This window comes from Balaenoptera musculus, chromosome 1 (assembly GCF_009873245.2).
Source record: "Balaenoptera musculus isolate JJ_BM4_2016_0621 chromosome 1, mBalMus1.pri.v3, whole genome shotgun sequence".
NCBI classification, from domain to species: domain Eukaryota; kingdom Metazoa; phylum Chordata; class Mammalia; order Artiodactyla; family Balaenopteridae; genus Balaenoptera; species Balaenoptera musculus.
Genome location: NC_045785.1, coordinates 183,521,765 through 183,532,797, shown reverse-complemented (window position 1 = coordinate 183,532,797; position 11,033 = coordinate 183,521,765). Strand labels below are relative to the sequence as shown.

The window sequence follows — 11,033 nt, the reverse complement described above, 5'->3', positions numbered from 1 at the left end:
ACCTGCCAGTATCCAGAGACTAAAGTGTGCATTTTCTGGTTGGGGATCTGCTGGGGGAGGTGTCCCGGAAAAGGAGCTGAATGTGAGGGGTGAGGGCAGGGGAGGGCCTGTCCCGTGTCTGATGTGGGAGCGGGCCTGGGTGCGCAGGGCAGCGGTTGGGGGCACTGCCTCTGGAGCAGGCTGCCAGGCTCAAATCCCAGCCCCGTCCCTTAGCAGCTGTGTGGCCACAGGCCACCGGCTTGTCTGGTCTCTCCCATCACCTGTTACATGGTACCTGCCTCGTCACACCATTGTGAGGGTCACATGAGCCAAGAGGTCACGCTAGTGCCCAGCACAGAGCAAGGGCTGGAGAAATATTTTTGTTGTTTTTTCAGTCCTGCCATTTATAGAAACATGAGCTCACTTAAACTCTCCAAGCCTTGGTTTCCGCATCTGCAAAATGGGGGATGAAAAGTCACCTCGAGGGGATTAAATAGCTGCGAGCACCTGGCAGGTGCCCAGTGAAGGGTGCCCTGCCTCCTTGTCAAGTCAGCCGAGGTCTGTTCCTGTTAAGACCCCACGTTTCCTCCATTTAGGGCCTGTGCTTTTTACCCCGCTCCCAAAGGAAACGTCTGGATAGAAAAGTTACACATTTTCAGGCCCAGAACCTCTGCAGAGCTGCTCCGCGCCGACATTAGATACCAGATGTGGCCCGTGAGAGCACCTGCTTCACGGTGACGCTCTCCGATCAGCTTGGGAGACTCGCAGGTGACCACACGCGTGGCACCCCCTGGGTGCCGGGAGCAGGGCCCACCCTGCCACAGGCTGGGATGCAGGAGGCACGGGCCTGCCCTTCTTCTGAGGGAGTATGAGGCACACAGGTGGGGGGGGAACAGCAGGCCGGGGGCCCCCGGGAGAGCGTCCCCAAACGCACAGGCCTGAGCGTTCGGGGGAGAAAGAGAAAGAACAGAAGAGGAGAGGGCAGGGGGCACTGTGGACAAGAAGAGACCCAGACTGTTCTGGAAGGAGGCGTAGGATGTGGATGGGCAGTTGGGAAGCTGGGCTGGCGCCCCAGGAGGGGAGCAGCCCCAGGCGGGGAGGGGAGACGCGAGAGGAAAGGCGGGGGGTGCTGAGGACTGGGCTGGGGGCGCGGAGAGAGGGCAGGAGGCGGCAGAGAGCTGAGGCCCCTCAGCGCCCAGCGAGGGCGTGCAGGTCCAGGGAGCGATGGATTGTCCACGGGAGCAACGCGGTCAGAGCCATGCTTCGGGAGACGCGCGTGGTGATGGGCACGTCCGGCGCGGGCGTGCGGTCAGGGCTGCCGCCGGGAGCCAGGCAGGTGGCGGCGAGGATGCTTTCCGGTGGGGTCTCCCCCGGGCCGGTGCTGCTCGTCCCCGCCCCGCTGAGGAGGGATGGCCTGCCCGCGGTCCTGGCTGGGAAGTGGCCCCAGGGCCCCCGTCGTAAGCCACGTTTTCGACAAGACGCAGAGTGCTCCGATTCTCTCTAAAACGTGGTAACTGCATGAATGAGACAGCCGGGAGGGTCCTGGGCATCCCGCATGCACAGGAGAGGGACCTGGGGGCTCACCTGGCGCCTGCCCCGGCCCTGCCAGCCCCTTCCTCCCTGTGGCACGGGGCTGAAGACCCCTTCCTTGTAGGACGCGCTGACGACCCAGTGAGACCTGTGTGTGAGCAGCGAGAGTCAGCTTGCCCACTCCTGCAGACCGAGGTGTCGCTGCGTCCCGGGAGCCCCGGAGCCAGGGTCGCTTCCCACCTACAAACGCCCCAAATCGATGGTCGGGAGGGGCCTCGGGAAACCTCAAACGTTTATTCTGTGGCTCCGGGGGGTTTTTTTCTCCCCCGCGAGTCACCTAGAAGGGAGGCTCCCTTTTGTGGCGAAGGGAGCCCCTTTCCTCCATCCCTGAGTCAGCGATGACCTGGGCTTCAAGCACGGTTCTCTGTCTGATGTCGGTGCTACAGCTGGCAGCAGGCCTGGGGGTGGTGGGGAGACGGCCACGCTGATGGCCCAGCGGGGTCGGGGCAGGGGGCGGAGGCTTCCGCGCTGCCCCCTCCTCCCGTGAACCCCGCCCCAGGGGACTGGTCATCACCAAGGGAGGCTCAGACACAGCCCCATTTCCCGGTCAGAGCCGCCGTCCTCCGCAGAATCACCCGCTCGAGGCTGCTGGTGCCTTCACGGCGCCCATGGGATGATTTCCCTTCCTCTTTTTTTCCCTTGAAGTTAGCAGTGACTAATCCCAAGGGCTCGGAACCGCCCTGGAGGGCATGCGTGTGCAGGCAGCGACCGGAAGGGCCTCACCAGAAGTGCACTCGACAGCAGCGTGCATCCTTCTGGCCAGGAGGCAGGCTGGACGCTGGGTTCCCGTGGACATTTTGGTCAGGGTCCCGCCTTTGCCTTCCCTTCCCCAGCCCCCGTCCTGCACCCCCAGCGCCACTCCCACGAGGCTTTGGACCCCTTTGAGCTCTTCCTACACACACTCTCTCTGAAGTCTGGTGAGAGGCCGTTTTTCTTGGTAAAGCTTGTCCACCGAGTCACATTAGCACTTACTGGTGGCTTTGGGCCAAGAGTTCAGATGTCCTGGCACCTAAGCTGTAGCCCCTTCCTCCCCCTTGAGGTGTAACTGACAGCAGGGGGCAAGGATGGGCGTGGAGCTGTAGGAACGCCGTCTGGAGCAGACTTTCTTCCGAGTCTCAGGTTTACTCACTCTCTTGGGCTGTTAAGAAAGACTCATTCCTGGACAGGACAGGGATGCCTGGCCAGTCCCAAGGTGTACACCAATTTGTCTCGAATGCCAAGTTCAAAATTCATCAGCTGTGTGACCCTGGGAAAGTTCCTTTACCTCTCTGTGCCTCAGCTTTCCTACCTGTAAAACAAGGGTGATGATAGTCCCTACCTTGTAGTGAGGACTCAATGACTGTGCATGCATGTGTGAGCGTGTGCACACACAAGTGTCACTGAGAAGAGTGCCTGACACGGAGAATATCACGCTGGTGTCTTCACTTTCTCCTCACCTCCTTTGGCTCTTACCTCTCACTTACTCAGGAGCCCCAGTGCCTGGGTATGAATCCCAGCTCTGCCCTGTACCAGCTGTGTGACCTTGGGCAGGTTGCTTAACCTCTCTGTGCCCCCATCTCCTCGTCTGGAACATGGGGACGATGACCTCCCAGGGCTGTAGTGAGTGCACTCAGAGCGGAAGTGTGAGGTGCAGTCCTGCCTTGTCCACCCACCTGGGCACAGCAGTCTGGGTGGTCCTCTGCTGAACCCCGCCCTCCATGGGGTTCTGGAAGGGGCTCAGGAGAGGTTTGGCAGGTGAATCCGTAGGCAGGCGGTAGGATGCACACTGAATACATTCACCTTATTTAGAGAATTGTGTTACCCTAGTCCTTCAAAGACTTGAGAAAAGGGTCAGGCCCTCATGTACAGAGTTTTCCCTCTGGACGTCTACTAGGACAGACGTGGCTCTGGGGAGCCGCTGGACGCGGGCGTTGGTGCTGTGTCCAGTTGCAGTGTCGGGGGTGGCGTCTGCTGACTCAGGCCTGTCAGAGCCACATCCCAGGATCTTAGAGCTTCAGGGGCTCTTTCCAGGGCCGCCCCAGCCATGCTGGCAATACCAGCTGCCAGTGATTCCGTTCCTATTAGGTGCCAGGTGACCCACGTAGGTTCCTCTTATCTTTACAATAACCTCTGAAGTGTCACTGCGCCCATTCTGCAGGTGAGGAAACTGAGGTCTGTAGAATCAGCGCCTCTGCCAGTGAAAGCAGTGCCGGGATTCAGTCTAGGAGAGTCTGGCCTAAAGCGTGCTTTCTGCTTGTGGGGCTGCCTCTCACACGGGGCTCCTGGGCCCATGAGGTGCTCTGGGGAGCCTGATATTCTTCCTGGGGACTGGGGGCAGCCCTCTCCAAAAACACCTTCCTGTGACTCCCCAGCGTCGTACATGCCGGGTACAGTCAAGGGAATTAGGAAGAGGACGAGCCCCTCCCCCAACTCTGGCCCCCAAGAAATCCTATAAAGATCAGGACTCCTGCCAAAAAGTTGGGCACGCCTACCTGGCTAAGAAGGTCCTCGTGTATCACCTTGAACAGACCCTGGTGAGCTGCACCCCAGCTGTGTGACCCTGAGCAGCTGTCCCAGCCTCTCTGAGCCTCCAGTTCCTCTTCTGTAAACAGGCTGAGGGTTACAGGAGACAGGAGAGCAGGGCACCCAGCAAGGCCAGGCATCGGAAGCCACCTAATCCATGGCAGCCTTCCTTCCCCACGCCTTTCCCCTCCTTCCGGAGTCCCAGCCGAGCGTCGCCGTGTTTGGGCACCTAGCTTCATCACTGCCTCAGAGCTCGGCATGGCTCCTCTCGGGAAGTGGCTGCAGGCAGCGGCCTGGGGCAAACCCCGTGGCCGGGAACACAGCGCGGAGGGCATGAGGGGGACTAGGCGGGCTCTGGGCTGAGGTCCGCGCGTGAATAGCACTGCCTCGTTCATCACGGGACCAGAGGGGCACAGAGGCCGAGACCAGCCGGCCAAGCCCTGCAGCTGCCCAGAAGAGGAGGCGTTGGTTTCTAGCCCTCAAGGGCCCTCTGATGGGTCATGGTCGCCGGGCCTGGCTGCCCTTCTCCTTGGTCAGATCCAGCGTGGTATCGAGGAGATTCTGAAATGATCGTTTGGTTGGGTGTGTTGAATATATAAGGAGGGAGTGGTGAGGTTATCCTCCTAGAAGTAATTACAGGCTATAAGATAGACTCCAAAGGGAGATTGTGACATTTCTTATTTTAAAAAGAAAAAAACATTTGCTTATCCTGGAGATTTTAAGGTAGAATTCCCTGAAATGTATTCTACTTGATGTTAGGAGGCTTGAGAAAAAGAAAACAACAAACCGTTCTGAGGTCCACTTGGGGATTTCTGGGTTAAATGCAAGCAGCTTTCTTTACTGCAGGGCTTTCTCTGGGATGCACCCTGGGGATCTCCAGGGATTGAATAAAGGGGCTGCATTTCTCAATGTATTTGGCCGTGGAGCCCTCTGGGGAAAGGTTTCAGCGGCTACCTTGCCTGGAGGCAGGGGATGGGTGAAGCCCACGCGTGCTGTCATTCCGAGTCCTTGGTTTCCTTACAAATTCTCCCAGTTTGGGATGGCAGGGGTAGGAGAGGCTCTGGAAGATGTCTTCATGAAGGTGCCGATAAGCTCCACCACACACGATCCGCTGCAGGAACCCCCGAGTGGAAGGAGAAGCAGAGGGTAGTGAGCTCACCTCTCCCAAAGCCACTTCCCGAGCCCTGTTCCGAGTTTGAAGTGACATAGTCAACCAATTTCTGGTCTCAGTCCCCCGCCTCTGGCTCCGGTCCCGGTGAAGACAGTGAGAAAACCTGGAAAGGGAGAATTATGTTACCTGCTCTGTAGATGGTCCAGCCCACTCAGAGGTCACAGCCCCCTTTGCTCCATCAAGATGGTTCAGCCCTCCCCAGGGATACCCAGTGTCAATCAACAAACATTTATGCAACAGGGACTGTGTGTTTCAAAGATGAAGCATGAGGCAGGAGCTCTTGCACTTAGAGTTTACACCTTGGGCCGGGAGACGGGGTCAGGAAGGGCTCCGGGAAGAGTGCTCTCTGGCTGCCTACTGGCCACGAAGAGTGTAGGGCTGGGGAAGGGGGGAGATGGGGTCGGGAGACGCTGGACTCCTAGGAGAGGGACGGCCTGGGGTGGGCAGGCCATGCTCATGAAACCATCAGCAAGAAGTTGTAATGATGTGCCATGGGGGGTGGTAGGGAGAGCCTCTGGCAGGATGTGACCACAAGGAGCTAATAGCTGTTGGGGGGCAAATGCCACCTGATGCAGAATTAGGAGCAGCTAGGACTGGGGAAGGAGGCCCAGGAGACCCCACTGGTGGCTTCCTGACTCTCTCTGCTGCAAGTCGGACTGGGTGTCACCACGTTCCTTGTACAATATGACTGTGCCGGGCATGACTGTGAACACGTCCTGGTCATAAAAGGGCAGCTGGGACAGCTCCGTCGGGTAGTGAGCTTCGTGGACGATCAGGTTCCTCCCGCCGAGCACATCTCGTCCCAGTCCCGGGAAAGTACACCTGAGGTGCAGAGGGCAAGGAGCCCCGCCCGGGAGGAACTAGGGCCCTAGAAAGGTGGAGAGTATTGCTTCAACCCCTCCCTCCAGTAGCCTCCTCCGTGCTCACGTGGGCGGGGCCAGCCCCCCACGCACTATTTCAGAAGCAGGCTTTTAGCTAGTGAGTTGCTTCATACTGATACAAATAACAAATTACAGAAAACAAAATATGTTTAATGGTGCATCTTTTATGTATTTGTATATAATGAACGTTGAAGTCATGTGAACTGATCCACCCACTCAGGGAGGAAAGTAGTCGATGTTAACGGGAGACCCCATGGCTCTTCTTGGGAGTCCTCCAGTACCCCGAATTTTCCAAAAGACCGGGGGATTCAGTCCCCAGGGGGAGTAATTATGACGGAGTCGGGACCTGGAATTTCAGCAACCTGCTACTGCCATTGCTCCTCACGGCCACATGGTGTCGCTGTCGACAACTGGTTCCGCCCAGTCCGGGAGCTGAGCCCTTGGGCTGGTTCTCGGTGGCTGGTCAGATCCTGTCCAGGTACTGCAGGTTAAGGAGGATCCCAGTATTCGTGTTTTTAAGCTCAGGCGAGGGGGTTCCTCACCACGTTCCCAGGGGTACGGCTCCCAGTACTTGACTCTGGTTAAACTCGGTCCTCCCCTCCCAACGACAGAAGTCCGTGGCCATCCTCCTAAGAGCATCTGCAAGGGGCCATTACCTTCCCAAGGACCACCCAGGTGACCTGTGGTGCCACTCTTACCAGGGCAGGAGCTCAAACAGCGTGATCATCAGAATCTGCAGTGGAACATCCCCTTCAACAGGAGTCATAGTTTAGTAAGGTACTCGTGTTAGGTCAGCACAAGCCCCTCTGAACTTCAGGTTCAAATGTGAAGCTCTAGGAGAAATAGTGAGGGAATCGGGGGGAGGGGGAGAAGGGTAGGGGTGACTAGCATTTACTAGTTCATGCGATCACTAACTGTGGAACCTTGGGCAAGTAATTTAACCTTTCTTTACAAGCCTCCGTTTTCTCACCTGTACAACCGGATGAGATTAGCACCTACCTCACAAGAATTGTGTAGGAATTAAGTGCGATGTTTCACGTAAAGCACTTGGCACGATGCCTTGCACAGCAAGAGTAATAAACGATCGCTATTATTATCATTATTATTTTATTATTACTATTATTATTATTTCACCACGGGTTTTGTTCACCGCTCCATCCCAGAGCCTAGGGCAGTCCCATGCACAGATGCTCTCGGTAAGTACGTGCTCTCAGGCCGCTTGAGGATAACCTACTACCCGGTGTCCTTCCGCTCCTCGCCAGGGTAGAGCATTCCGCGGAGGAAAATGCAGATCACAATTCACCTGCGACTGTGCCCTCACCTGAGCTCGCTGCCAGGTCGTCGGTCCTTTTCTAACAGTAAAAAGAGAACTAGTTCAAGAAATACATGGTCAAGCTGTGAGGTTTCTTGCTTGAGTGACTTTTCTGAATAGTCATAAAAAATGTAAATAGCATGTGAGGAAAACGAATAGGTATTGAATATTGAATCGACACAAATAGATATGAAGTTGTATTTATTAAAATTGTCATTAGATGTAAATAAGCTTCTGACCTCAATCAAATTATATTTAAATAATTAAGTCAAATATGAATAGACAGGGATCATGCAGGAGAGGAGAGTCTGGATCCCGTATTTTTACAAAACAAAAGCACTGATAGCAAATAATTTTGAGCACTCGTTACATGCCCAGCACTGGGCAAGGGACTGAGGGGCACCACTAAGAATGGGAGAAAGGCCTGCCTTCTGGTGGTTTACTATCTGGTTGAAGACTCAGAATGCACAGCCTGGAAAGTCTATGTTGGGGGCTGGAGAACTCAGGCAATCAGCCTGGGGCAGGACTGGTGGGGAGCAGAGAGGCCCCCAGGACCCGCAGGGTCCGTGTCAGCCAAGGGTGAGGTCGGGCATGAGCAGAGCGTCCGGAGCCGAGGGGTGTTTGGAAGAGATTTTCTAGAACCGTCCCTTGAAGGACACTTCCCTTCAAAGGGGAGCCCTCGGAGGCCGTGGAGCGGGAGAGGGGTATGTGACTTTGTCCTGCAGCTTCACACAGTCTTTCGAGGGCAGTACTTTGAACGCTGTTGATTCTTCCCGGTTTCCGTTCAGCGTGGAGGGCAGGGCTAGCTGGGAACAGACTGGGACCCGGATAAAGGACAAAGACGAGAAGGTGCAGGAGACTCTCGGGAACCTGAGTGTGTCAGCGACCTTCCCCTGTCAGGGACAGAGCCGGCCCTTCCGTCAGGTAGAAGGCTTGGCCCGGCATCTGAGGCCCCGCTGCCCCATCCCCGTCCACGTGGGCTGCAGCACCCACTCACTTGCTCATTCAGGGACCCCTGAGATCTCCCGTGGGGATGGCAGCGTGACAAGTGCAAGATGGCATCGACAGGACGCTGGGCACACGGGGAGGGGGCGGGTCAGAGAGTGCCTAGAGGAAATGACAACGAAGTGGAATCTGATAACCGTGGGTGAGAGGAGTTGGTGGCACTTAAATGCAACCCAGGCCAATTATTTCTGAAATAAGAGCATCCTGGTGTCTGGGAAAGGGGCTGTGTGTGACTTAGTCCTACCCCCTCCCAGCCCAGCTTCCTGTCTCATCCTCCCTCCCAGTTATTCAACAAGCATTTGTGCACTCTCTAGCCTGCCAGGCTCTGCCCACACGGAGCTGAAATCACAGGCACTTGTGCTGAGTGGCAGAAAGGACAAACCCAGGAGGGCTGAGGGGGCACATCCCAGCCCCCCCCCCCACCCCGGGGACTGGGGCACAGAAAGCTTTGGTGGTGCCACTCCACACGGGAGGGCTTTGAAAGTCCTGACCACATGCGGGTTCCTCTGAACCAAAGATGCATTGCCTTCAATAAAGAGTCCGACCCTTAGTTGCCTTATGGCTACCGCTGGGGTTTCTACTGCCGACTCAGTAAGCAGGCTCGGAGCCTCCAGATGTGAGGCCCTGGCAGGTGCGAGTGACCAGACTTGTTCCTCAAAGGAAATGACATCGCCGGGCACCTTTTATGAGGCAGGCCCTGGAGGAGGCGTCTTTGGGTATATATTTTTCTCATTTGCTCCTCATTCAGTATTCGTCTCCTGGGAGGGATGTGTTAATTATCTCCATACTGGAAACCGTGCCTCAGAGAGGGCACCCAAGCATTAAGGTGTGAACGGGATTTGAACCCCGCTCTGCGTGTATGTCTCCTACAGCCCACTGCCTCCTCTCGTGACGCTCACAATCGCGTTGGAGGGTGGGGTGACACAAAGGAGCCCACCATGCAAGGCCCTTCCTAATTGATATGTTCACCCTCTTCTTTAGAGACGGTAGCCGGGACCCTCTCCTGCGCGGCGCACAGCCCGGGGACCCCGAGGGCCGCGAGGACCAAGACCCTGGCGCGGGGCCCGCTGGAGCCTCAGGGCTGCGCCCTGGGAAGGCCCGCGCCCACCCCGCATCCCCGCCGGCTGCTCTGAGACGTGCCCGCACAGTCCACCGCGATGGCTCGCCTTAGGGGGACCTCGGAGCCTGCTCCCAGAGCGAAAAGAAGCCCTGACCAGTCCGGCCGCCCGGAGCCCCCGCTGGCGATGTGACTCGCTCCGCGGGCAGGGCGCGCAGACCCCGAGTCGGGGCGATTCGGGGCACGCTCCGGGTCCGGCTCCGCGCGGCACCATGAACGACGACTTCTGCCGGGCGCTGGCGGCCCGCCGGCCCGCGGCGCCCCCCCGCTGCCTGCCGCTGGGCATCGGGCCCCCTCCCCGGCCGGCGACCCCGGCCCGCGCCGAGCCTCTGGGCGCCGTGCCCTTCGTGCTGTACCCGGGCGCCGCCCGGCCGCCCTACTGCGACGCCTACGCGGCCGCGTTCCCCGGCGCGCCCTTCCCGGGCGACTACCCCTTCGAGCCCGCCTTCATCCAGAAGCGCAACGAGCGCGAGCGCCAGCGCGTCCGCTGCGTCAACGAGGGCTACGCGCGCCTCCGCGGCCACCTGCCGGGCGCCCTGGCCGAGAAGCGGCTCAGCAAGGTGGAGACCCTGCGCGCCGCCATCCGCTATATCAAGCACCTGCAGGAACTGCTAAGCGCCGCCCCCGACGGCCCCGGGCCCCGCGAGCCCCGGGGGCCCCCCTCCCTGGCGCCCGACTCGTCCGAGCCCTCCTGCTGCTCTTCCTCGCCCCTCTTCGAGTCGGAGGACTGCGGCCACTGAGCGGGCCGGGGCCGCCCGGGCTCGGGGTGCTCAGGCGTCCGCGGCACCCTCCCTCCGCCAGCGCCAGCCCGGCCCCGTCCCTTCCAGCGGGGGGACGGGGACCGGGGCGGGGTGGGGGGGACGAGGGGCACGAGAGAGGCCAGAGCGGCAGTCGGGGGGCGGCGAGGGCGCGCGCCCCGTCCATGCCGGCCACCCCGGGGTCGGGATCCGGCTCGGCCTCAGCCCCGCGCCGGGGAAGGTCGGAGGTACCCCGGTCGTGGTGGTCCTGCTCCGTCCTCCGTGGCCACGGGCGCAGCCCAGGAGGCGAGTCTGCTCTGGTCCGCACGCCACACCCCTGCTCTCCACGAGATGGCCTCAGACACCAGCGTCCGCTTCGGGGGCTTGCTTGTCTCCTCCCCCCCCACCCCCCGCCCCCAAGAGGAGCCCAGAGGGAGAGACGCAGGCCAGATTCAGCCTGCACTCAGCCCAGGAGGCGGCGGAGTGTGTGCGCTGGTGGCGCCCTCTGGCTTCCTTAATGGAGGGCCTTACCCCCCCCACGCCCCAGTGTGACCCTTTCCTTCCCCCCCTCCCCCCGCCCCCGGGGTGGGTGAGGACTGCGTGTTCCCCCCTCAGACTGTACTCTGTGGGCGTGGGGACCACATGGGTGTACCGGCGCTGTGTTTGCACGAAGGCGCTAAATAAAGACGTTGGGTTTTGTGGTTCCCGGGTCGTTGTCCTCCTTCCCTTCTCTGGTGCC

The 11,033-nt window shown here is 59.1% G+C and overlaps 1 protein-coding gene across 1 annotated transcript; it reads left to right on the top strand.

Annotated features, from left to right (window-relative positions):
* The first annotated feature begins 9,439 nt into the window (after nucleotides 1-9,439).
* ASCL5 (achaete-scute family bHLH transcription factor 5) lies at nucleotides 9,440-10,833 on the top strand. The gene has a single exon (XM_036873556.1). The coding sequence runs from the start codon at nucleotides 9,770-9,772 to the stop codon at nucleotides 10,295-10,297; it is 528 nt and encodes a 175-aa protein (XP_036729451.1). The 5' UTR covers nucleotides 9,440-9,769; the 3' UTR covers nucleotides 10,298-10,833.
* The last annotated feature ends 200 nt before the right edge of the window (nucleotides 10,834-11,033 follow it).